Source organism: Bison bison, unplaced genomic scaffold (assembly GCF_000754665.1).
Source record: "Bison bison bison isolate TAMUID 2011002044 unplaced genomic scaffold, Bison_UMD1.0 scf7180017864383, whole genome shotgun sequence".
NCBI classification, from domain to species: Eukaryota; Metazoa; Chordata; class Mammalia; order Artiodactyla; family Bovidae; genus Bison; species Bison bison.
The window spans coordinates 1,415,989-1,441,877 of record NW_011494955.1 but is presented as its reverse complement, the minus strand read 5'-3'; the positions used below and the strand labels follow the sequence as shown (position 1 = coordinate 1,441,877).

At 45.4% G+C, this 25,889-nt stretch overlaps 2 protein-coding genes across 2 annotated transcripts in view; both read left to right on the top strand.

Moving 5' to 3' along the window:
- The first annotated feature begins 1,005 nt into the window (after positions 1 to 1,005).
- On the top strand, positions 1,006 to 16,804 carry ZNF805 (zinc finger protein 805). The gene is made up of 4 exons (XM_010857695.1): positions 1,006 to 1,242; positions 4,203 to 4,329; positions 8,244 to 8,339; positions 14,127 to 16,804. Exons 1-4 carry the CDS (start codon positions 1,210 to 1,212, stop codon positions 15,755 to 15,757), a joined length of 1,887 nt encoding a protein of 628 aa, XP_010855997.1. The 5' UTR covers positions 1,006 to 1,209; the 3' UTR covers positions 15,758 to 16,804.
- Positions 16,805 to 20,907: 4,103 nt separating this feature from the next.
- LOC105001435 (zinc finger protein 543-like) overlaps positions 20,908 to 25,889 on the top strand; it is a 32,546-nt gene continuing 27,564 nt past the window's right edge. The window contains 1 exon segment of the mRNA XM_010857696.1: positions 20,908 to 24,813. Coding sequence (XP_010855998.1) covers positions 24,784 to 24,813 — 30 coding nt within the window. The 5' untranslated portion in view covers positions 20,908 to 24,783.

Below are 25,889 nucleotides of genomic sequence, written 5' to 3'. Positions count from 1 at the left end.
CTCAAACATGTTCTTTGTTCACTGCAGGTGCTTTTTCCCCCCTAAATAATTGTTTATTTGGCTGTGCGGGGTCTTAGGACACTCAGGATCTCTGATCTCCTCCCTGGGGCATGCAACCTCTTAGTTACAGCATGTGGGATCTAGTTCCCTGACCAGAGATGGAACCCCGGGTCCCCTGCATTAGGATCGCCAAGTCTAAGCTACTGGAACACCAGGAAGTCCTCCACCCTTGCAGGCATCTTTTTCACCTCTGTGTCTTCTGACTAAAAAACACCCCATGTAGAGTTTGCCTTGTTACTCCCACCACCATATTCAATATTCTTCTCAATATGAAATGTCCAGCAGAGGCGGGACCACATCTCTGTATGACTAGAACCACAAACAATTCAGCCACTCCTCTCGGATGAACAGTCCCATCATTGCAGATGTATCATTTAAACGCTCCAAGGGAATTCCTTGGCGGTCCAGTAGTTAGGACTCTGAACACTGTGCCCAACCAAAAAGAAAAAAGAAAAAATGCTCCAATACGTTGATTCATGGTTTTTCACCTGCGCCGTTAGTGCTCCCTCGCTCCCCCCGAGCTGTGCCTGCTGTGAAGAGGGTCTGATTCGGGGCTTTGGATCTCCTAAATATTTTACATCGAGGTAGAGCGGCTATTTTTGCCTTTTCACACTGTTCATGGGTTTCGCCGATTCGATGGACACAAGTTTGAGCAAGCTCTGGGAGTTGGTGATGGACAGGGAAGCCTGGCGTGCTGCAGTCCATGGAATCGCAAAGAGTGGGACACGACCGAGCGACTGAACACGCGCTCCACTGCCTGTTGTCTGCACAGAAAAAACTACATTACCCAGAAAGTGCTACACTGCGCGACTGCAGCAGGCGCTGGGCCAATGACGGCCCAGGGAGGGGGCATTTCCTGCGGGGAGGTGGGGCTTCCGGCCCCACCGGTGGTGGACGTCATTTGCGTGCGACGGCTCGGTCCACGCCAGCTGTCGGGAAGGGTAAAGCTCTTCTGTGGCTTCTTCCAGTGCCGTCTTCGCAAATGAGCAGAAAGGTGGCTTGGGTTCCCTTGCGCGCGTTCGAGCTGGCTGTGAGCGTCCCCGTGATCGGCCACCTCGCCCAGAGCAAGGAGCGAGCGGCGGTCGGCTGAACCCGCGGGACTCGCCTCTGTCGCCGCCTCTCCGGGTCCCGCTATCTCCTCAGGGGCCCATGATGGCGGCGGCGTGGATGGACCCGGCGCGGGTGAGTGGACGGTGTTCCTGGCATTGCTGATTCGGAGAGAGCTCCTGAGCTGGGTGGAATTCAGGAGAGGCATTGAGTTTCTCTGCAGTTGTGTTTGTGTGAGACCAGTGGAGCTGGCTCGTCACTCACTTTATCTCTAGTCCTAGAACACGCAAGCCTGAATATACAAATGGAAAATAGATGGAGTATAAAATTGAAACTTTGGCAAATAACCTGCCTAGGAACCCAGCCCGTCATCTACAGTCAATAACCCAGGAGTCCTGCCCGGTCTAAGTCAGACTTGCCTGAAGTCAAATTCCTATCTTTAGAGCTTCCAGGAAGAGAAACAGTGACATTTGTTTCCTCGGCTGCAAAAGGCCAGGACTTGATTAATAATTAACCCTTTCCCTAATTCTTTTCCCCACTTATAACTTAGACCAACCAGAGAAAGCCCATCCATAGGTGCACGCTTAAACAGTCATGGAGGGTGCTGTTGGATTATATGCCAGAGAGTTTTGAGTTATGTTTTTATTTACGTACACCAGCATGTGGGATCTAGTTCCCTAACCAGGGATGCAACCCGCATTGGGAGCACTGAGTCTTAGCCACTGGACCACCAGGGACGTCCCCTGTCTCCTTCCTTAAAGAGTTTTAATTAATTAAACATATCATCTGGTAGTCATTGTTGAGGCCCTAGTTAATTTTGTTTCTCTTGACCTGCCTGCCCCAAATGTCCCTAGTGATAAGAGTTTATCTAACACCAGAAATGAGTTTTTGCAGGATTCCTATGTATGAACCAGTCAATTTATTAGGAATTTGCACACATTTAATTGTATTAACTCAAGAAAACTAATAATTCCCTGGTGGTCCAGTGGTTAGGACTCGGCGCTCTCATTGCCACGGGCCTGGGTTTGATCCCTTGTTGGGGAGCTAGGGTCCCACAAGCTGAGCAGCGCTGCAGAAAAAAAAAAAAACACTTGATATACAAAGATGTGAGCACTGTGTAAGGTGAAAAAACCATGAGCCAGTGTCTTGGAGCATTTAAATGATGGGTCTGCAGTAGTAGGGCTCTTCATCTGAGAGTGGGGTGGCTGAATTGTTTATGTTTACTGAGTGGTTCTCATGGTACAGGGATGCGGTCGTGCATCTACTGCACGTTTCAGGAGAGTGTACAGAGTATGTCCAGTATGTGGTGGTGGGAGTAAGATTACAAGGCAGACTGTGGAGTGTTTTTAGTTAGGAGTCACTGGTGAAAATGGTGACTTGAGAACTAGGGACTTAGTTGCCTTTTGTTTTTAATGTTTATTTGTTTGGCTGTGCAGGTTCTTAGCTGCGGCACGTGAACTCTTAGTTGTGGCGTGTGGGATCTAGTTCCTTGACCGGGGATTGATCCTGGGACCTGTGCATTGGGAGTGTGGAGTATTAGCCACTGGACATCTAGGGAAGTCCTGTTCGTTGCTTTTGGACATGACGTGATGCTCTCAGCACGGGGCGGGCAACTAGCAGGACCAGTGAAGCGCAGGTGGTGGTGGCTCAGTTGCTCAGCCCTATCTCACACTTCGTGACCCCACGGGCTGTAGCCTGCCAGGCTCCTCTGTCTAGGCATTTCCCACCAAAGATCCTGGAGTGGGTTGCCTTTTCCTTCTCCAGGGATCTTCCTGAGCCAGGGATTGAACCCGAGTCTCCTGCATTGGCAGGTGGGTTCTTTAACACTGAGCCACCTGGGTAGCCCCTGCTGCTGTGCTTACCATTGTTTGTAGTATCATTATCACTATATGCTCATTCCTCTGACATTGTAGCTTCCCTTCTGTCTGCATCCCTCAGTCCTAGTCCTTCTGTCATTTTCCAAGGGCTCCTGCATGGGAGGCTTCTGTTGTCCTCTGTGATCATACTTTTCTTTGTTGTGTTTGTAGATTCTGTGCTTTGGTTGCTGTTGTTTTTCTCGCAGATTGAAGGTTTGTGGCAGCCTTGCATCATTTGCTTTCCTTTGTGTCTTTGGGTCACATGGTGGTAGTTTCTCACAGTAGTTGAGATGTTCCGCCTGCAACAAGGCTACAGCTCACGGTGATGGTTGGCGTTTTTTAGCAACAAAGTACTTTTTAATTAAGGCATCCAAATTATTGTCTTAGGGCACCCCACTGCAGTACTCTTGCCTGGAAAATCCCATGGACGGAGGAGCCTGGTAGGCTGCAGTCCATGGAGTCGTGAAGAGTCGGACACGACTGAGCGACTTCACTTTCCCTTTTCCCTTTCATGCATTGGAGAAGGCAATGGCAGCCCACTCCAGTGTTCTTGCCTGGAGAGTCCCAGGGACGGGGGAGCCTGGTGGGCTGCCGCCTATGGGGTCGCGCAGAGTCGGACACGACTGAAGCCTTAGCAGCAGCCATAGCGCTATTGCACCCTTAGTGGACTGCGGCGTGGTGTAAACATTGTAAAACTTGCATTTACCCTTGGCTGCACTGGGTCTTCGTTGCTGTAGAGGCTTTCTCTCGTTGCGGCGAGCAGGGCGGCTCCTCTTTGTTGTTGTGCATGGACTCACTGTGGTGGCTTCTCTTGTTGCGGAGCAGGGGCTCTAGGGCTCACGGGCTTCAGTAGTTGTGGCACACGGGTGTGCTTGCCCCGAAGCATGTCACATCTTCGTGGACCAGGGATTACACCCATGTCCCCTGCGTTGGTAGGTGGATTCTTAACCACTGGACGCCAGGGAAGTCCTAAATGTAACTTGTATTTGCAGTGGGAATCCAAAACCACCATGTGACCTGCTTTTTCGGAGTGCTCGGGAGCCACACGCCCAGGATCTGAAGTAGGGCTGCACTGTGTTATGCCCACAGCACTGCCCACCCCCCTTCAGCCCAGTGCAGAGGAGGTGCCCGGCGATGAGGGCCTCGGCTCGCTGCGCCTTTACCAGCGACGCAGGGACAAGCTCCAAGCCCACCCGGTCGTCCCAAAGCTGACGCTGCTATCTGTATTTGACATTCCAGCTGTCTGTGACCTTCGATGACGTGGCTGTGACCTTCACCCAGGAGGAGTGGGGGCATCTGGACCCGGCCCAGAGGACCCTGTACCAGGAGGTGATGCTGGAGAACTGCGGCCTCCTGGTGTCTCTGGGTAAGGCTCCCGCTCTGCTGTGCGGGCCCCGGCGACCCCCTGCATCCCGGACCCTGGCTCCATCTTGGCTTCTCAGGAAGGGCTCAGGAGTCCTCCCTCCCCCCTGCTTCCTCACAGTTTCACTCATGCTTGAGAGTCACCTCCTCTTGCCTGCTGTCTCTGTGTCTCTTTGAATAAAGTTCCCCTTTGGCTCTTAGAAAGTGGTGGAAGGAAATGAATGTTCTGCAGAACCCAAAGGCAGCATTTCCAGTTGGGCCACATGGGACCGGAATAGGAGAACCAGGATTCTACCCTGGCTTCTGGGTCTTCCGTCCTGGCTTCTTTCTCTGGCTTTGCTCACGTCCCTGTCTTTTCAGAATGGCTTTTGCACCCCAGCAAGTTTGACAGAGTGACCAGCCCAATCCCTGCTCTCCAAGGCTCCAGATGCCTTGTTTCTACTTCTTCGTGTGTTTATATTGTTGCTCTTTCTCTGCTGCAGGGCTCTGGGTGGGGGTGTCCGTGAGGCGGAAGTGACCACCTGAGCCTCTCAGCCCAGGGCCCAGCACAGACCAGCCTCTGTCTGAGTTCCTGTTTCACATTCCAGAGAGGGAGCGGACCGAATGAGACCGGTTCCCAGGCGTCCCCTACACCCGAGTGCACAGGATGTGGGTGACAAGCTGTTCTCCAGGAAGAGGGTGAGGCAGCCGGGGCCCCAGGAGGCCTTTGCCTTCAGTGCCAGCAGGTCCTTTCTAGCCGCAGGGTCTCAGTCAGGGGGCTTCTCTGTCCTCCTGCGCCTTCACGGGTGTCTCATGTTCGCTCAGTCTCGGCAGGGATCATCTGCTGGTCCGAGAAGGAGAAGCTGGGAGAGGAGTGCGTCTCAGCATGTGGCGGTTTTGTGCCCAGGAGACATCGGGCAGCGTCTGCTGCATCTGCCCGTCACATGTGGGAGTGAGTGGTCCTGGGGTCTGGTGATGAGTCCAGAGATGCCCCTCAGCACCAGAGGGTGGACACGACAGCCCTGCTCAGCTGAGCATGACCCAGTCCACATGGGCCAGAGAGCCACAGTAGAGAGACAGCAGCTCAGGGACGGTCCTCTCAGGCTGCTCAGTTTGAGGGAAGGGAGGGCTGTAAACACAGGGCTTCGGTGAGACAGGCGTGTTCTTAGAGACCTGGGATTGTGTTCTATGTCAGTGAGAGGAGGTTGAACAAAATCAGGAAAAGCTTGACATATTTAGATAATTTACAACAGAATTAAACAAATAGAAATGCCCACCATCGAGCCCCCATCCCTCCGCCCGCCTCCCCTGGCTCTCCCCACGCTCACTGACTGGTCGCACTGGTGCCTTGCAGTTCTGTGCTTACCTGACGTACTTGACGTGCTCGCCTCCGGCCTCTGAGGTGCTGTTCTGTTTTCCTGGTGGGTGTTTTTGGGCATTTTGGCTTTTCACGTGGCCACCTCTTCTCTGCACATGGCCACCTCGCTTCCTCACCAACTGTTTCCTGACCACAAACTCTCTTAGCGCCCCTCCTCACCACACTAGCTCTCCCCTGTCACCTGATTTACATCCTCTAAGCCAGCGGTTCTCATTCCCCAGGGACACTTGGCCCCGTCTGGAGACATAGGTTGTCACCACTGGGATGGAGTTGCTACAGGCACTTACTGAGTGAAGACCCGGAGCGCCTCCACACATCCTTACACTGTGCAGGAGAGACACATTCTCTCCCCTTCTCCTCAGCAAAGAACTTTCTGGATCTGAATGTCAGTTGTCCAGAGGCTGAGAAGCCCCATTTCTGAAGGCTCACGGACACTTCATCAGGGGCACTGGGAACGACCCTGAGGAAGGCCTTCGTTTACTCTTTTTCGTGCCTCCTGACTTCTTTAGGGAAAATGTGGTTCAGTACTTAACCCTTCTTCCCCCCAACTGTTGCTAATTTCCTCTCTTCAACAGGGGGCCATCCCTGAGCCGTGGTGCAGGCTCGCTGGCCCTTAACTCTCACTGTTCAGTCCCTTGGCTGCATTTTCAGGTTGACTTATCGACTTCTCAGCCTCTGGGTTTCTGTTTCCCACTCACCATTGCTGTACAGGAATCCCTTTTTGAATGGATGTGAGAAACAGAAAAAGCGTCACTTGTAGCACTGGCGTTACTGTGAATACGAGTCAGAGCTCACCCAGGTCGCTGACTGACCGCACAGCAGGCCCGATGCGGGCACTGCTCTGCTCCTCCCGTGTGATCCTCGGGCTCGCCTGGCCCTCAGGAGAGTCAGGGGAACTCGGCTTCCGTGGCGAGCCTCGTACAGTGGAACCTTAACAGTAAGGAACATACACCTTCACTTCATGAAGCTGTCCTCTGTGGGGTTCCTTTGAAGTAAAAATCCTTTTTTTTAGTGAAATATTGATGGCAGTAGATGTGACCGTATCACTGTGCAGGAGTCTCAGTTTTATTATTTTCTCACAGTTCATGAAATACTGAAGTCTGCTGAGTCTGCCCCTCCCCAGCCCTGCTCCCAGTAGTTGCATTTCGATGCTCACATCCCTCCCTCACAGCTGCCCCGCACTTGGTCTCAGGATGCTGACCCCACTCAGGGGTGTCTGCTGTTTCCTCCTCATTGTGGTGTTGGGGAGGCCAGGGTCAGAGCCAGACTCTGGTGTTTAGTCCCTGCTTTGCACCTTAAAAACTGTGTGGTCCTGGGCAGTTACAGACTGCGTCTGGGCCTCGGGGTGCTCCTTGGTAAACCGGAGTAAGGTGGAGTTTACTTCCCGGGGCTGCAACAGGGCTAAGTGGGTAACTTTCTGGAAAGGGTCAGAACAGTGCCTGGAGTAACCAGGTTTTGTGCAGGGTAGCATTGCGAGCCTCACCACCATCGCTCCTGTCTTTACTCATCAGGATTTTCATCATCTAGACCTGCACTCAGCACCTCTGGGAGCAGGCTTGTGTAGCTTTGTGGTGGAACAGCACACAGAGCCGAGACGGTTAGACCTGGGCTCCGTGTTGGCCCAGCCGTTCACCAGTTGTGGGCTCTTTGGCACATCACATTATCTGCCTGATTGTTGCTTTCTGTATGGTTTTTATCTATAAAATGGTGCTACTCACAGACTCCGAAAACAAACTTATGGTTACGAAAGAGCAAAGCAGGTGTGGTGAGGGGTAGATTAAGAGTTTGGGATCAACAGATACACACCTCTATATATAATAATAGATAAACAACAAGGTTCTAATACAGCACAGGGACTATATTCAGTATCTTATAATAACCTATAACGGAAAAGAATCTGAAAAGCAGTGTGGGTATTTGTGTATGTGAATCACTTTTCCTGTACACCCGATACAAACATGACATTGTAAATGAACTTTAACTTTTAAAAAAATGTGGTCCAATGGTTGAGTCTCTGCCCTCCTGATTCAGAGGGTGATGGTTTGATCCTTGGTCACTGAACTAGGATCCTGCATGGCTAAAAAAGAAAAGTGCTGATCGTAGTATGTACTTGCTGAGAATGCTGTGAGGAAACCCTGGGGTAGACTCACCTGTGGTCTGTAGAAAGAACAGTACAGAACTTTGCTTGTGTTCTAAAAACGGAACTTAGCAACGGAGACACGTAACCTTGTTTTGAACGAAAAGAATCAATATTTCAAATATGTCAGTTGTTTAAATGACATCATAAATCTATTTCAATTTTGAAGTAGTGTGGTGCATTTAAGTTGCTTGAACACAGTCCTTTGACTATGTTAACTGTATATTAGCTTTTGATTTAGTGTTAGGAATAAAAGCTCCATGGCAGTGTGGCATGTCTTTGGTTTTTGGGTCGCAGTTCCACATTTTGTGTGCATGGGAGCAGCTTCATTCTGAGGTCTGCATCCTGAAGTCTCACACGAGACTGAGAGGTCTTCCCAGTTTTCACAGAAGCCCCCATGGCTTCCTTTTTTCTCCATGCCCAGGGTGTCCTGTCCCCAGACCTGAGCTGATCTACCGGCTGGAGCACGGGCAGGAGCTGTGGACGGTGAAGAGAGACCTCTCCCGAAGCACCTGTGCAGGTAGGAGCCAAGCTGTGGGCAGAGACCCTGCCGGAAGCCGCGGGCCCTGGTTCCCTGGGAAGCGTCTTGTTCGGGCCTCTGGTGGTCTGGAAGCCACGGAGCCCTTTGACCCCAGGTCCCTCTGTTCTCGCCGAGGTCAACGGTGTACGAGTTCAGATGTGTCCTGGGCTTCAGGCCTGCGTGCCGACCACCAGCTCTGTGGTCCCAGTGAAATTTGGGATCTCCTTGTGTCTGCACGTAAGTTCGTCTGAGTTACAGCCTGGCTGCTGTGTCAGAGGGACTCCGGCGTCTCGGAGCTCAAGCACGTGGAGGCGCTGTTTCTGACTCGCACCCGGTCCCTGTGGGTCACGGGGAGCTCTGCAGCACGCGGCCGCTCGGGGCCCTGGGTTCGTTCTGTCGTCAGTGTGTGACTTCAGGTTGTCCTGACCCCTGCAGCTAGCAGAGAAGTGGGGGATGACGCCACTCTGACTCCCATAAACAGCAGCCCTCTGATCCCTCCACTGGAAGGCACTGGGCTCTTGGCCACACTTGGGGGGTGGGCAGAGAGCTGTGACTGAGCCCTCCGTCTCAGGAGAGGAGCAGGAGGTTGGTGAGGGGGGTCTGCTCCTGAAGGCGCCAGTCAATGGTAGTCGCTCTGACCTGGGGTTGCTGGGGGTGTGCAGTTTTAAAACATAAAACTGCTCAGCACAAGGTCTGAGCCGTAGTCGGTGTCTCGTGGGAGGTGAGCTGCTGGTACCGCCACGTCCCGTTAGTCACGATGAACAGTGTGGTTCATGTCTTCCCTGCCCAGCGCCTTTCCAGCACTCCTCTGCTTCCCCTTTCCCAAACTATCGTTTCAGACACCGAGGAGCCCTCCCTTGTCCCCTGTCGCCCGTCTCCTCCTGTTGGGTAAAGCCTCCCAGTGACGTTTGTCCTGTGTGCCCACGTCTGGGCTGCTGAGGGCACTGGAGCCGTCGTATGTGATGCTGGGGCTGCTGCAGAGGCGTGCTCTTTCCACTCCTAGTCAGTCCGTGGCCCAGCTGGCCTGTGAGCGTTTGTGGGGCCATCGGTGGCCCCTCAGAGGGGCATCCCAGCCTCTGCCCCCTGCTCTCCACACACCTCCACCTGAGGATCTCAGGCAGCCAGTGAGCACGCCTGGCAGAGAACCCATCCCGGTGCTCACTCCTCCCCTCCTACGCCTGAGCACGTGGTCCTGCCGTCCGCGCAGGCTGGAGACTGGATGCCGCCCCAGACCCTCGCCCCACCCCCAGCAGCCCTGCGTCCGGCCCTCCCGACAGGGACTGCCTCCCCAGTGCCGGTGTCTCAGCGCATGGCCCTGGGGTGTCAGCAGGGCTCCACAGTAAACTCCTGCTTGGTCCTCAGCCCTTCTGCACTCAGGTTCCCAGGCTGTGGTTTTCCTTTCCCTGGTGGAAGAGACCTGGGCACACTTCATGGCCAGTTCTTGAACCAGAGTCTAGGTCACACCTTTTAGGGAAAGTGTTTCTTATTTACTGCTTGTTTAGTAACTGAAAGTGCAAGTGAAGTCGCTCAGTCGTGTCCGACTCTTGGCGACCCCATGGACTGTAGCCTGCCAGGCTCCTCTGTCCATGGGATTTTCCAGGCAAGAATACTGGAGTGGGTGGCCATTTCCTTCTCCAGGGGATCTTGCTGACCCAGGGATCGAACCCGGGTCTCCCACATTGCAGGCAGATGCTTTACCTTCTGAGCCACCAGGGAAGCCCCTTAGTAACTATCCTTTGTCTACTTAACATAAAAATGTGCCCAAGTTTCTGCACTTGAAGCAAATAAAAAATATTCCTGTTTCATATTTATCCACTCTCTAGGGCATTTACTTTTTTACATTTCATCATTCTCATAAACAGTGCTACCAGGAACATTCGTATGTATTGGTCATCTTGCACACGATTAGGCCTGTCTTTTGTCATTTTTAGGAGTAAAATTGTTGGATTGTAGCTGTGCAAACTTTCAAGTTTAGGTGACAATTGCCGTGGTTTTCTAAAAGAGATCTGCCCATCTATAATTCTCTAGATTCCACTGACTGTGTCCTGTTCTGTCCTTCATGCTCTCAGGCACGTTTATTTTTGCTTAACAAACGGACAAAACTGTGTCTTAGGTGAGCTTGCCTTGCATTTCCTTAATTGTTCACAAGCTTTAGCTTCTCATCATGTAATTATCGGCCCATTTGTACAGTTGTCCTCCTCATCTGCAGGTTCTGACTCTGGATTCATCAAGCATGGATTGAAGACACTGGGGGAAAAGAAAATCCCAGAAAGCTCGAAAAAGCAAAACTTGAGTTTGCCTTGTGCTGGCAATTATTTACACAGTATTTACATTGTATTAGATATTACAAGCAAGAGACAATTTAAAGTACACAGGAGGATGTGTGTAGGTTATATGCAAAAACTGCCATTTTATGCAAAGGACTTGAGCATCTTTGGATTTGGGTGTTGAGCAGAAAGTGTCTGACACCAGTTATTCCCCTGTGGATACTGACGAACAGCTGTATTTTCTTCTTTGAAATGTCAGTTCATCGAAAACTCCAGGTGTTAACTTATTTGCCTTTTGTTTTTAGGAATTTTTGTACATTACTGATACTTTGATCAGTTATAGGTGCTGCTCCATCCCTAATATCAAAAAGATGTCCTCATTATAAGATGTTCTAAGCTTGGCACCTGACATTTAACTCTTTCTGGTGTGAGGTAGAATTTGAGGATAGTGTGAGACAGGAATACGGTGTTCTCATTCCCAGTGTCACCCATTTTTCTAGCTCCATTTAATTTATGTTCTTTGCTTTTACTGTGAACTGCTCTCCCTTCGTTCCATTCCCCGGAGCTCCACGTGTGTGTTTCCCGGGCTCTCTGTTCTTTTTCCATTGCCTGTGTGTCTTTAGTTTGGGTTTAGTTTCTTTCTTTTCCTGCTAAAGTTGTTAAGTTAGGTTGTTGACTTGACATCTTTTTTGTTTTTCACTGAAAGTGTTTATAGCTACAAATCTCCCTCTTAACAACTGCATTCACTGCATCCTGTAAGTTTTGGTATTTTTTTTGTTTGTTTTCATTAGAAACAAATTATACTTTTTTTGATATATTTTTAAATCTATTGAGATTTAATTTGTGATTTAACCTATGGTCTGTTCTGGAAAATGTTCCATGTATACTCGAGAAGAATGTGTATGCTATTGTGTAGAATGTTCTGTATGTATCTGTTAGATACAGTTGGTTTATGTTAAGTCTTCTGTTTCTATACTTACCCTTTGTCTGGTTGTTCTCTCCATTATTCAGGATGGGATATTGAAGCCTCCATGTTTTTTGTAGTGTTGTCTCTTTCTCTTCCGTTCTTTCATTCTTTGGTTCATGTATTTTGATCTTCTTTCAGTATGTAGTTGTTTACAGTCATATTTTCTTGCTGTATTATAACTTTTACTTATATAATATCTTTCATTGTTGTTTGTAATCTTTTTTGATTTAAAGTCCGTTTTGTCTGATTTTAATGTAGACGATTTTGTCTGCTCTCCTTTTGTTAGTATTTGTACAGAATCTTCTTCCCTGTTTTGACTTTCAGTTTGTGTCTTTGTATCTGAAGTGAGTCTCTAGTGGAAAACATATAGTTGGGTCATGTGTTATCAATTCTGCTAATTTCTGTTTTTTAATTGAAGAGTTTAACCATTTACATTTAAAGTGTTAGTGATATGGAGAGACTTCTGTTATTTTGGTATTTGATTTCTATATTATAGTTTTTGATTCTCATTCTTGCTTTATAGTCTGGTGTTTAGTTGATATTTTGTAGTGAAACTTTTAAATTCCTTTCTCATTTCCTTCTGCATACATTCTCTAGGTATTTATGGCTATCGTGGGATTATATTTGATGTATGTATTAAAGTTTTACCATTAATATGATTTTATACCAGCCTAACTTCAGCAACATCAAAAATCCTTTACAGCTCTGTCATTACCCCTTTCAAGTGTTTGTGTCACAAAATTACATCTTTGTATGTTGTACGCCTAGAAACGTAAAACTGCTAATTCTTTTAAATGTGTTAGTCTCTTAAATTTCTAGGAAGCTACACATGGACTTATAAGCTAAAGTTATAATAATACTAGCCTTTAGGTTAACAATTTGAAAAAACAATCTTCTAAATCATGTAAATACACAATGTAGAGTTACAAAATAATTCTATCTTTTATAACTGCCCATGTATTTACTATTATAAAGCTCTTTATTTATTCATATGGCTTTGAATTACTGTCTAGTGTTCTTACATTTCACCCTGGAAGTCTCCCTGAAGAATTTCTTACAGAGCAGATCCAGTGGTAACAAACTCCTCCAACTTTCATATATTGAGATGTCTTAATTTCTTCCTTGCTCTTTTAAAGGACAGTTTTGCCGGATTAAGGATTCTTACTTGACACTTTCTGTTTGTTTGTTTTACACTTGAATATATTGAACCACTGGTTTCTGGCCTCCCAAGTTTCTGATGAGAAATCTGATAATCTTACTGAGAATCGCTTGTATATAACAGGTTGCTTCGTACTTGCTATACTTTTTCTTTGCCTTACAAAAGTTTGTTTACAGTTTCCTCAGTGTGTGTCTGAGTTTATTTTTCTTGGAATTCATTGAACTTCTTGGACGTTTCATCCATTTTGGGACGTCTTCGGCTCTTCAGATACTCTCTTTGATCCCGTCTCTCTTGTCTTTCTGGGAATGTCTCAGTGAGTATGTTGGTTCATTAAGTGTATCACAGGTGCCTTAGGCTCTACTCACTATTGTTCAATCTTTTCGTCTGTTTGTTAGACTCAATATTTAACATTATTCTATCTTCAATTTGGCAGATTATTTCTTCTTTCTGTATAAATTTTCGTTTGAATAATTCCAGTGAGTTTTTCACTTTAATTAATGAAGTTTTTGCTCCTGAATTTCTCATTTCTTTTGCTCTTTTTTTTTTTGACTGCACTTTGTGGCTTGTGAGATCTTAATTCCCTGACCAGGGATTGAACCTGGGTCCCTGGCAGTGAGAGCCTGGAGTTTAACTTTACTGAGTCTCCTGGGAATTCCCTCTTTTTCATTTCTTTTTAGGTTTTCTTTCTTTGTATTGATAGTTCCATTTGTTTTTACCTAGTTTTCTTGACTTTCTCTGTATCTTTCTTTAGCTCCTTGAGCTTTTATAAGATAGTTGTTGCAAAGTCTTTGTCCAATAAGTTTTCAATAGATTTTTTTTTTTTTAAACAGATTTTGGAGGGCTTCCAAATATCAGCTACCACGTCATCAGACTCATTAGCCTCTTGGCATTGATGTATGGCAATATATGCATGGAGTATTGCCAACATAAGAATTCCACTGACTCTCATTACATAAACACAACTGATTAAATCAGTGCCTGCGTGACTCAGTGCCCTTGTCTTCCCTTTGTCTGTTTCCTAGTTGTTATCTTATGGTTCAAACGGTAGCCTTCTGATCATATAGTTGGTCTTTCAGGTTTTGAACTGAGTCATCTCTTCAGCATAAACTGTCTGGACCCACATGAGTTGTTTATTTGCATAACTATCCCGTCTGGAATTGACTGTGCTTTTTTCCAGCACCCCATCCCCTTACAGAGCCATTCCTCTGGGTCCCTCTTTCAAGGTTTTAACAGTCCAAGATCAGGAGAGAAATAAATTCTTATCCTGGGAGTCAGAGGTAGGGAAACATGGCAGACACAGAGGCACTATTTTCATCTTCATTTTTAACACTGAAATATTGAACTTCCATGCTGGCATTATTAACAGGTCTTTCTGTATGTTGAATTTCTTTCAGGTGACAAAGGAAAACCCAAGACCAGAGAATCTACCATTTCTGAGCCATCCCTGTTTGAGGGAGCCTCAGTCCAAGAACAGCTAACACAAAGAGTTTCAGAGGACTCCCAGTTGGGCCAAATCAACAATCAAGAAGAGCCATTGGAAAGGCATGAAGGATGCTTGAGACCAGAGATAGAACCCCAGAATGGGAAGCTCCCTGGGAATCCAAGCTGTGAACGTGGCAGCTTAGGGACAGCTGGTGGTGTGTGTTCAAGGATCGTAGAGGAGCAAGTCCCTCTAGGGGGTGCTGTCCATGACCGTGACTCCTGTGGATCAGGTAAAGATCCCCTGATTCAGGAAGAGGAAAGTCTCTTCAAATGCAATGAGTGTGGGAAAGTTTTTAATAAGAAACGCCTCCTTGCTCGACATGAGAGGATTCATTCTGGAGTGAAGCCCTATGAATGCACAGAGTGTGGGAAAACCTTTAGTAAGAGCACTTATCTCCTTCAACACCACATGGTCCACACCGGAGAGAAGCCCTATAAGTGCATGGAGTGTGGCAAGGCCTTCAACCGCAAGTCACACCTGACACAGCACCAGCGGATTCACAGTGGGGAGAAGCCTTATAAGTGCAGTGAGTGTGGAAAGGCCTTCACCCACCGTTCCACTTTTGTTTTACATAACAGGAGCCACACTGGAGAAAAACCTTTTGTGTGCAAAGAATGTGGAAAAGCCTTCCGAGATAGGCCGGGTTTCATTCGACACTACATCATCCACAGTGGCGAGAATCCATATGAGTGCTTTGAGTGTGGCAAGGTCTTCAAACACAGGTCCTACCTCATGTGGCACCAGCAGACCCACACCGGGGAGAAGCCCTACGAGTGCAGCGAATGTGGGAAAGCCTTCTGTGAGAGCGCAGCCCTCATTCACCACTACGTCATCCACACCGGGGAGAAGCCCTTCGAGTGCCTCGAGTGCGGGAAGGCCTTCAACCACAGGTCATACCTCAAGAGGCACCAGCGGATCCACACTGGGGAGAAGCCCTATGTGTGCACTGAGTGTGGAAAGGCCTTCACCCACTGTTCCACTTTTATCTTACATAAAAGAGCCCACACTGGCGAGAAACCTTTTGAGTGCAAAGAATGTGGGAAAGCCTTTAGTAATCGGGCAGACCTCATTCGGCACTTTAGCATCCACACTGGAGAAAAGCCTTATGAGTGCACGGAGTGTGGGAAGGCCTTCAACCGCAGGTCTGGCCTCACCAGACACCAGCGGATTCATAGTGGAGAGAAGCCCTATGAATGCATGGAGTGTGGAAAAACCTTCTGCTGGAGCACAAACCTTATTCGACACTCCATCATCCACACTGGAGAGAAGCCCTATGAGTGCAGTGAGTGTGGAAAGGCCTTCAGTCGCAGCTCGTCCCTCACTCAGCACCAGAGGGTTCATACTGGGAGAAACCCTGTCAATGTGACAGAAGTGGGAAGACCCTTTACAAGTGGGCAAACCTCAGTCAACCTTCAAGAACTCCTATTGGGGAAAGACTTTTTGAATGTAACCACTGAGGAAAATCTTTTGCCTGAAGAAACATCTTACTCAGAATCTGATCATTCATACCAAAGAGAAACCCCACAGTTTTCTTCCCTGTGAGAAAAACTATTGCAGGATATTAATTATCGTCTAAAGACTCATATTGGAAATTGAGCCAACCTAGAGCCTTATTGTGCATGTGAGAGTTCATCAAGGAGAGAGACCCAGTGGTTATTATGCACTTCGGAAAGCCTTCAGCTCCATCTTACTTAGTTTACATTTCACTATTATCTCAGGAATTTTTTTTAAAAAAAGAAGGGAGAGACTTAGAAAATGAACTGCAAAAAAGTTTCTTTCAGACTTCCTTGCCGAACTGTGGCACTTTGTCAGATTGCTTAGTTAACTGGTAGGAAGAGGGTTTTGTTTCCATGGCAAAGAACCTGTACTATGCGTCTTTATATACATTCATTGCCATCCAGTGTAAGGTGAGGCACACAGGTCTGGAACCTTTCATCCAACATCTTTGTTCTGAAACATTGTCTCTATTCTTAAGGAGCTTACATTTTAGTTTGAGCCGCTAAATGCTTTTATATGTAAGGAGCTAAGAATTCACATATGAATGGGCATGTTGTTTTGCACCGGTTAAGACTATTTAGGCTTTGATTTTTAAAAGACAAACCTTTTTTTATATGGTTTTAAAGAGCTAATACTCAGACTTTTTTGTGGTCCTGTACTAATCCTGGTTTACTGATTGCTCTAGTTATATGGTAAGTCTTTTAATTGGGTAAAGTGAGTGTGCTTTTCCCAGTTCAGTCTTCTTATTTAAAACTTCAGTATTCTTATTTAAAACTGATTTAGCATTCTTAGTATTTTGAATTTCCATATAAAGTTTTATGTAAGTTTTTACTAGAAAAATTATTGAATTTTGAGAGAAATTGAGTTAAATTGGCAGAATAATATGTTTAGAGTCAGCATGTTTGCTGTCTTGTGTCTTCCAGTTTATGAATGTATTATGTCTGTATATTTATTTGCTATCTCTTGATTTATTTCATTGTTATTTAATAAGTCTCAATAATAGGTCCTATACAGTTTTTATAAGATTTATATATAGATGTGGGTTTTTTGTTTGGTGGTTTTTAGTAATTATAGATTGCATTGATTTTAAAATTTTCAGCTTCCATATAGTCTTTAGTATATATATATTTTTCATATCCTACAATCTTGCTATTTCTTTTGATAGAATGCTTGGGATTTTCTACATAGAAATATCATCTGCAAGTAGAGAAGTTTTATTTCTTTCTTCTCATCTATATACCTATCATTTTCTTTTCTTGTCTTATTGCACTAGCTAGGACTTCCAATATGATTTTGAATACTAGTAGTGAGAAAACATGTCCTTGGCTGGTTCCTGATATTAGGGGGAAAACATTAGGATTTTAATCATAAACTATGGTGTTAGTTGTAAGGTTTTCTTCATAGGGCTTTCTTTATCAAGTTCAGAAAGTTTCCCATATTCCTAATTGGCTGAGAATTTTTTGTTGCTATGAATGAGTGTTGAATTTGTCAAATGGTTTTTTTTTAATCAACTGATAGAATCTTGTGTTTTTTTCTTCTCTAGCTTGTTGTTATATATTATGTTTATTTGAGTTTTGAATGCTGAGCCAGGCTTGTATCCTTGGAATAAGCCCTACTTGGTCATGGAGTACAGTTATTTTTATATACATTACTGCATTTAATATGCTGGTATTTTGTTGAGGAAGTTTTCCTCTCATTTTATGAGTGACAGTGGTATGTATTAAGTAGTTTTCTTTCTTTCTTTCTTTCTTTTCTTTATTTTTCCATTGTCATTGTCTGATTTTGGTGTCTAAGTGATTCTGGCCTCTTAACATGTGTTAAAAGGTGTTCTATTATTCAGAAGACAGTGTATAGTATAGAATTGGTTTGGTATCATTTGGTACTACCTAATGATCGGTAGTATTCTCCAGTGAACCATTTAGTCTTGAAGAGTTTTCTTTTGAATGCTTCTTAATTACTTATTTATTTTATTTAATATGTATAGAACTATTCAGTTTCTATTTGATATTGGATATGTTTTTATAGTTTATCTTTTTCTAGAAATTGTCCCATTTCATCTAAATGTTATTTGTTTAAAGTGTTCCTTTATCATTCTGAGGGCAGCAGAATCTGTATTTATAACCCGTATTTTATTCCTGATGTTGGAAATGTGTTCTCTTTTATCTTTGTCAGTCTTCTCAGACATATATCAGTTTTTTAAATCATTAAAAAAACCCAGCACTTTATATCATTTTTTCCTCTGTCTTTTCCTTATTTCACTGATTTTTTTTCCCCCTGATCCTTATTACATCATTTCTTCTATTTGCTTTGGTACTATTTTCCTTTGCAGTTTCTTGAGGCGGGTGCTTAGGTTATTGATTGAGGATTTTTTTTTCACTTTATTAATATAAGCATTAAATTCTATAAATTTCCCTCAGTACTGTTGTAGTTTATTATGTTCTAATTACATTTCATTCAGGTCTAAATATTTCTTTATTCAAGACTGTCTGTGTAACCCATCGATTATTTAGAAGTATGTTTAATTTTGCAGTGTTTGGAGTATTTTGTGCTTTCTTCTTGTTTTGGATTTCATTTGTTTTATATTTGATTTGCCTATTTAAATTTGTTGTGGTTTGTTTTATGATCAAAGATATAGTCTATCTTGAATGTTCAATAAGGCTGCTTGAAAAGAATGTGTATCCTACTGTCATTGGGTGGAGTTTGTATATGTGTGTTCCCGATCCTGTTCATTGATGTTTTCCCGATTTTGTCTGCTGATTTCCTGCCTCTAATTTCTATCAATAGCTGAAAAGGGGGGTGTTGTCCTGCAGTTTAATTCTAGAATTGTCTCTTCCTCCTTTAAGTTCTGTCAGTTTTCACTTCGTGCATTTCAAAGCTCTGTTACTTGGTACAGATGCACTTAGGATTGCTATGTTATCTTGGTGTATTGACCCTGTTATCATTATTCTTTGTTTTCTTTTTGCTCCTGGGAAGTTTTTTTGCTTTGAAGTATTCTTTATCTGATATTAATATAGTCACTATTGAGATTTTTGGTTAATGTTTGCATGGTTTATATTTTTCCATAATAATTATATTTTCAACCTTATCTATATTGTTACATTTCAAGTAATGTAATATGTGAATATTGTGAGTAGCATATACTTGCCTCATTTTTTAATGTCTATTTTACTGATTTCCTTTTAAAAATTGGTATGTTTAGGTCATTTAAGTTTAAAATAATTATTGATATTTTCAGGGCTTACCATTACCATTTTATGATGTTTTTGTTACCTGGTTTTTGTTGCCCTGATATTTGGTTTTGGGAGGTACTTCTTGTTTGTTTTGCCTTCTTTTGAGTAACTTTTAAAAGTTACTAACTTTTAATGTTAGGAATTCCACTTGATATATCTGTGATGTTTTTGAGAATATGTCTTGTTTTTTAGTGGTTACTTTAGGTATTATATTGTACATACATAACCTATCAGAGTGTACAGTATCAACATTTTAGCACTTTGACGTGTAGAAACTTACTTCCATTGGGTACGTTATTCCCCATTCTTTAATATAACTGTCTATAAAGTGTTGCCTTTTTGTATGCTGAGCACCATATTGGATGATTTTTTTTTGTTTTTTTTGCTTCAGCTGTCAAACCATTTTTGCAAAACTCAAAAGAAGCACAGTCTGTTTACTCATTACATTGTTACTCATTACATTGTTCTTTTCTTCCTTCTTGAAATCCCAAGTTTCTTCCATTAACAGTTTTTCTTTTTAAATTATTTACCCCAGGAACACCTGTAGCCTGTCTTTTGTGGTAGGTTTTCTGGTAACAGATGTTTTTGTTTTCCTTCTTCTAAGAATGTCTTTATTTCTCCTTCATTCCCAAAGGATGTTTTTGTGGGGCATAGGATTCAGGGTCAACAGTTCTTTTATTTTAGTACTTGAAAGGCAGGTCATTTCCTTGTCTTCCACGGTTTCAGATGAGAAATCTGCTGCCGTTTGACTCATCATTTCTGTATCTGTACTCTATCCATTTTGTCAAGTACTTTCAGTGTTTTTTCCTTGTACATAGAGTTCAGAAGTTTGATCATGATGCACCCTGCCATAACATTTGGGGGCTTATCCTGTCTGGTGTTTGCTTAACTTTTAAAATTTTGTAGTATATGCCATTTGGAAAAATTGGGAAATTTTTAGTTATGCTTCAAATAGTTTTTTCAGCCCCTCTTTTTCAGGGGCTCCAGTAACATGAATGGTGTGCTCTTGTTCTTGTTCCATAGGACCCTCAGACTTGTACCTTTTTGTTTCCCCAGGGTGTTTTCCTCTGTTGCTCATATTGACTAATTCCCATTGAGCTCTCTTTGAGCTCACTGATTCCTTCCCTCTTACATATAATCTACTATTGAGCTCATGCAGTTAATTTTCATTTTGGTTTTTGAATTTTTCAGTTGTTTGATTTTCTCTTTTGTTCTTTTATACATCTTCTATTTCTTTGCCTAGTTTATGATGCCAAAGAAGGACTCAGAATACAGCAAAACTTTTGGTCCAAAGTCATTGGTCTCTGGTAGTTTATCTTAATTATTAGAAATCCTAAATTACCTGGAGGAATGGAAGACCTGCAGTCTTCTTTGTTGTTATCCATAAACAGTTCTCAAGAAAATAAAACTGGGTGACCTTCAGCTTGTTCAGAGTTCTGTTCCCCAGAGAAGATTTGTGTGTAAGATTTCATTGCTCAGTAAGACTTGTTACAATCTGAAGAGTATGGGCTACTCCTCTTCCACAGTCAATATTCCTCTGTGGTTGAACACATTCCCCCACATTTCCCAATGTGTGTAGGACCTCTTTCTTTTATGCCTCTGTTTTTGGTCTTTAACTTCTCCCTCTTAATTCCCTTCTGTGTCCATAATCTGTACCTGTGTTCCTCATCCCTAGGCACTTTATGGAGAAGGCAATGGCACCCCACTCCAGTACTCTCACCTGGAAAATCCTATGGATGGAGAAGCCTGGTAGGCTGCAGTCCAAGGGGTTGCTAAGAGTCGGACACAACTGAGCGACTTCACTTTCACGCATTAGAGGAGGAAATGGCAACCCACTCTGGTGTTCTTGCCTGGAGAATCCCAGGGATAGGGGAGCCTGGTGGGCTGCCGTCTATGGGGTTGCGCAGAGTCGGACACGACTGAAGCGACTTAGCAGCAGCAGCAGCAGCAGCAGCAGCAGGCACTTTGTGCCTCCCTTGTGCGCTGAGCAGCAGCAGCAGCAGCAGCAGCAGGCACTTTGTGCCTCCCTTGTGCGCTGAGCTGCGCCCTTCTCTTTTCTCTCACAGACGCGCTGTGTGACTCTTCAGTCCACTGCCTGTCCTCCCCCCATCATGTCCCTTCACACCAGTGACAACTAGAGGGTGATCTCTATCACGGTCACCTGGCTCACGCAGGTCTAAGAGTTCCCTTTTGTCCTCTTCCCCTACCTCCCAGCCCCCTTTGGACTGCTGCCCACCTCTCTGACTTAAATGTCCTTCCCTGCTTTCTCAGTTCTTGCCCTTCTTCAGAGAATCTGTCTTCAGCCCATGTTTAGCGTTAAACAGTGTACTTCCCGGGGTCCATCCAAGGCCACTGTTTTCTCACTTGCAATGTGTTCCATGAGTGACTTAACTCCCATTGAAGGCATTTTACACTCAGTGAGCTGCAGAGCTCCCCCAAATCTGTGTCTCCAGGGTGAGTGTGTCATGTCTGTTACCCTTTGTTCGTAACTGCACGCCTTCTGTATGTTCACACACGGAGTTCGTGCCTGTGTTGCTTGGCCGGAGCCCACCATGAGGACGCGCCCGTAGAACGTAAGAGCACAGACGCACGGTGCTGCGTACGGCCGCCACTGTCTTAAACGCTTAGACATGTCGACTCAGCCTTTCTAGCCATTTTATGTGGTAGGTAATATTGCCCTCATTTTACACTGAAAACTGAAGACTAGAAAGGCTAAGGGATTTGCCCAGACTTGTACTGTTGTTGCAAAGTATGAGGTTAGGGATCGGAGCCATTTGGGCTGGCCACAGGGTCCATGCCCATATCACTTTCCCAGATCCCTTCATGTGGTGTGATCCTTTTTCCTTGTCACTACTCATTTTTACTAAAACGGATCAAGTAATGCGCATTGACCTCTGACCCCTGTCTCATTCTGCAGTACATCTTGGCCACCGTTTCAGTTTGAGTGTGAAACCATATTGTCTTCAGTGCTGGCGTCATCTCATCACTTTGTGAAAGATATAGGTAATCTCTTGAGTTTGAAGTAGCAGAGAGATCACAGAAGGCTAAGGCTGACTTGGCTGTGGACACTGTGTGTGAGGTGCCTGGAAAACGTCTCAGTGAGTCCCGCTGTCTTGTGTCTGGCTGACCAAGCCACTTGCAGCCATTTTTCTTTCGTCAGCCTCACGTCCAGCCACTGTCCAATTCTGTTCCTTTAACCTTTTTGTTTCCCTCATTAGACACATTAACATTTTTGTTTCCTTCAGTATATGTGTGTGTTAATGAGTGGCCACACACAGCAGTGTATTTTTATATTGATTGCCTCCCTCCCTCACAGAGTGTTTACACAAAGCTGTGTATATAATGGGTACCGTGTATGACATAATGTTGACCACAAAGAGAAACCACATGTGCTTATATGGACAAAATGGTCAGACTTTAAATGGAGTCATGATGAATGACTGGAAAGTCCTCAAGATTATCCAAGTTATGATTACTAGGAAAACATCAAAGAACTCAGCATATTGTCATGCTTAACATTGATGTTTTTTCGAAGCGATCTCAGACAAGGGGAATGGTATAAGGGTTGGAGTCCAGAGGAAGCCAGGAACAAGCTTCAGGAGTTCTAGTGAAGTTGCTGTCACGTCCGACTCTGTGATCCGATTGACTGCAGCCTACCAGGCTCCTCCATCCATGGAATTTTCCAGGCAAGAGTACTGGAGTGGGGTGCCATTTCCTCCTCCAGGGGATCTTCCCAACCCAGGGATCAAACCCAGCTCTCCCTCATTGCAGGCAGATGCTTTACCATCTGAGCCCCAGGGAAGCCTTAGGAGTCCTGAGCACTTGGTTTAAGTTGTGTCAGTGAATTTCAACAACGTGTGTGAAGTGGCTCTTAGGGGAGCTCAGTAGAACCTCAGAGCCCAGTATTTTTATTGGGCACTCTGCTTGGAACATAAAAGTTTTGACCTTCAGAAGCATAGCAGGTCAGCAGCATAATACAGAGACAGTGCCTATCCTGAGCCATTCATCCTTTCTGGGCACGATAGCAAGCATCCCAAAGTCTAAGTCCCTAAACTAGCCAGGGACAAACTGAAGTTCAAAGGATAGCACCGCATGTTAACTCATTTTCACAGTGACTTAAATGATACCAAAATAGGGAAGTTCAAATTCCTTTAACAAATACTAAGCAAATACAGTTTGCTATGACAAAAATAAGTCGTAGCTTTGAGGTGAAGGTTTAAATACATATAAGTCATTGTAACAATAGTTATATCACACCAAAAATTCTTACACGTGTTCAGGATTTAATGATGACAAAATACACAGAATATCTGGTGAGAAAGAATCATGCCTCTCAATAAATGTTTTATCTGTTTAGATATATTGCCAAGTGATTTGACTTGCAAATATTCCCTGTATTTGCCTCTATTTCTACAGAGATGTTAACAACCAGGTTAATGCCATGTATTTCCATTGCACATATGTCAACAGTTTCTCCTTTATTCTTCCTACTGTTGAAACTTGTAGCCTTGACTTCAAGAAAGAGAAGATTAACGAATATGGGGTCATAATTCCCGCATTGTTAAATGTGCATAACTGGAGATTAAAGAGTGTTGTTGCAGGCTTAGTCAAGTTCATGGACCTGTCTGTGAGTTTTACTGAGATAGTCATGGGAGTGTTTTTTCCAGCTGGGAGGGCCCTCTACAGAGATGTGATACTGGAGACCTATACGAATCTGGTCTCTGGTTGTACATGCTGCTCCCCTTGGTATTTAGGGTCTGACCCATAGACCACCTTTCCTGTCTCAGTCATGGGATACCCCGCAGCCTCTGGGGTCAGTGACATCATCCTTGAAATTTGAGGGTTAAAGATTTGTAATCTGTTCACAGGTATGTTACATACCTGACGATTGAATAGTCTAAGCTAAATTATAAATGGGTAACTTACTTTGCCTTCCTTGAAGCAGTGTCAAGAGCATAGGCCTCTAATCAGACCACCTCATTATATACTTGTGTCCTTGTTCTAACCAGATGGATGGCTTGAAGGAAATTTCTGTCTACTGTGATTTTTAAATTTGGAGATCCATGTTTTAAGCATCTATTTGTTGTTTTTGTTTCCCCTCTGCCTATTTTTTGGTTTCTACCTCTCTCTGATTGTTTGATTGACTGCTGGGCCCCAGCAGCTTCCTGATGTTAGTTCCCAGACCAGGGATCAAACCTGGACCCTCTGCACTGAGAGCACAGAGCCCTAACCATTAAACCACCAGAGGATACCAAGACTGCCCCTTTCAGGGCTAGCCTGAAAGTGACACTGGGGATGAACAGAAAGCAGCAGATGACAGAACTCCAGGGTCAGGATCCGAATGTTATACTCCTTTCTGGTTTGCACGGAAGAAAACTACGTTACCCAGAAGTCTGAGCGCCGCGTGTTTGTGCCGGTACTGGGCCAAAGACAGCTGAGGATGGGGGTGGGACTTCCGGGCCTTTTAATGCCTGTGCGTCATCAGTCGGTGTCCAGCGCGTGCCTGGGGCTGTAAGGACGGAAAAAGCGGCGCGGCCGCATTTCCCCGGCAGGAGCTGGAAAGGCCGGTGAGGAAGCTGTATCTCACCTCCGCGTCGGTCAGTGTACGAGCCTGACATCCGCTCCGGGTCCTCCGTCACGGGGGTGTCTCCTGAGCGCTCGCCGGGGTCCCGATCCATCCCCACAGCTCTGACGCGATAGCCTGGGCCTCTACGCCTGGGCTACTGAGGCTCGGAGAGCGAAGGTCCGCCTAGGCGTGGCCCGCCCTAGGCAGGATCCGGGCGGCGGGCGGTGAATCCTGGAGCCGCCTCTTTGGCCCCACGCTCTCCACAAGACCCCGCGATGGCGGCGGCGTGGATGGACCCGAGGCGAGTGAGTGGACGGCATTTTTAGCATTGCTGGTTCGGAGAGGACTCCTGGGCGAAGAGGAGGCTACGTAGCCGTCGGGTTTCTCATTGTCCTTGTTTATTTGCAACAAGAGGCTTGTCATTTATCCTCAATCTTAGCACCTTGCCTGTCTCGGTCAGGTGTGTCATCAGTGCGTGAAGGATAAATGAGGCTTTTGAGGTAGAAATTGCTAGGCAGTCAGTGTAGAACTCTGAGACCTGGGTCTTGTTTTCAATAAACATCTCGCAACCTACTCCAGTACTCTTGCCTAGAAAATCCCATGGACGGAGAAGCGTTGTAGGCTACAGTCCACGGGGTCGCAAAGAGTCGGACATGACTGAGCGACTTCACTTTCACTTTCCATTAGCCTAAAGCTAAATAAACCCTTTGTCCGGAATTCCTGGACTATGTCCTTAGTCTGATAAATTATCAGCACTCAGATCCAGGGAAGTAACTAACTTCTGTTCCATATGCCTGAGAGCAAAACAACTGGTGATCATTAATCTTAAACCCATATATCTGGTCCTTTGTAAAATGGCCAGGAGGCATGAAAAAGCGTGGCGACTTAATCCGAGGAGCAAGAGAAGCCATCAGATCAGATCAGATCAGATCAGTCGCTCAGTCGTGTCCGACTCTTTGCGACCCCATGAATCTCAGCACGCCAGGCCTCCCTGTCCATCACCAACTCCCGGAGTTCACTGAGACTCATGTCCATCGAGTCAGTGATGCCATCCAGCCATCTCATCCTCTGTCGTCCCCTTCTCCTCTTGCCCCTAATCCCTCCCAGCATCAGAGTCTTTTCCAATGAGTCAACTCTTCCCATCAGGTGGCCAAAGTGTTGGAGTTTCAGCTTTAGGATCATTCCTTCCAAAGAAGTCCCAGGGCTGATCTCCTTCAGAATGGACTGGTTGGATCTCCTTGCAGTCCAAGGGACTCTCAAGAGTCTTCTCCAACACCACAGTTCAAAAGCATCAATTCTGCGGCACTCAGCCTTCTTCACAGTCCAACTCTCACATCCATACATGACCACTGGAAGGCTATGGTTATAGCCTTGACTAGAT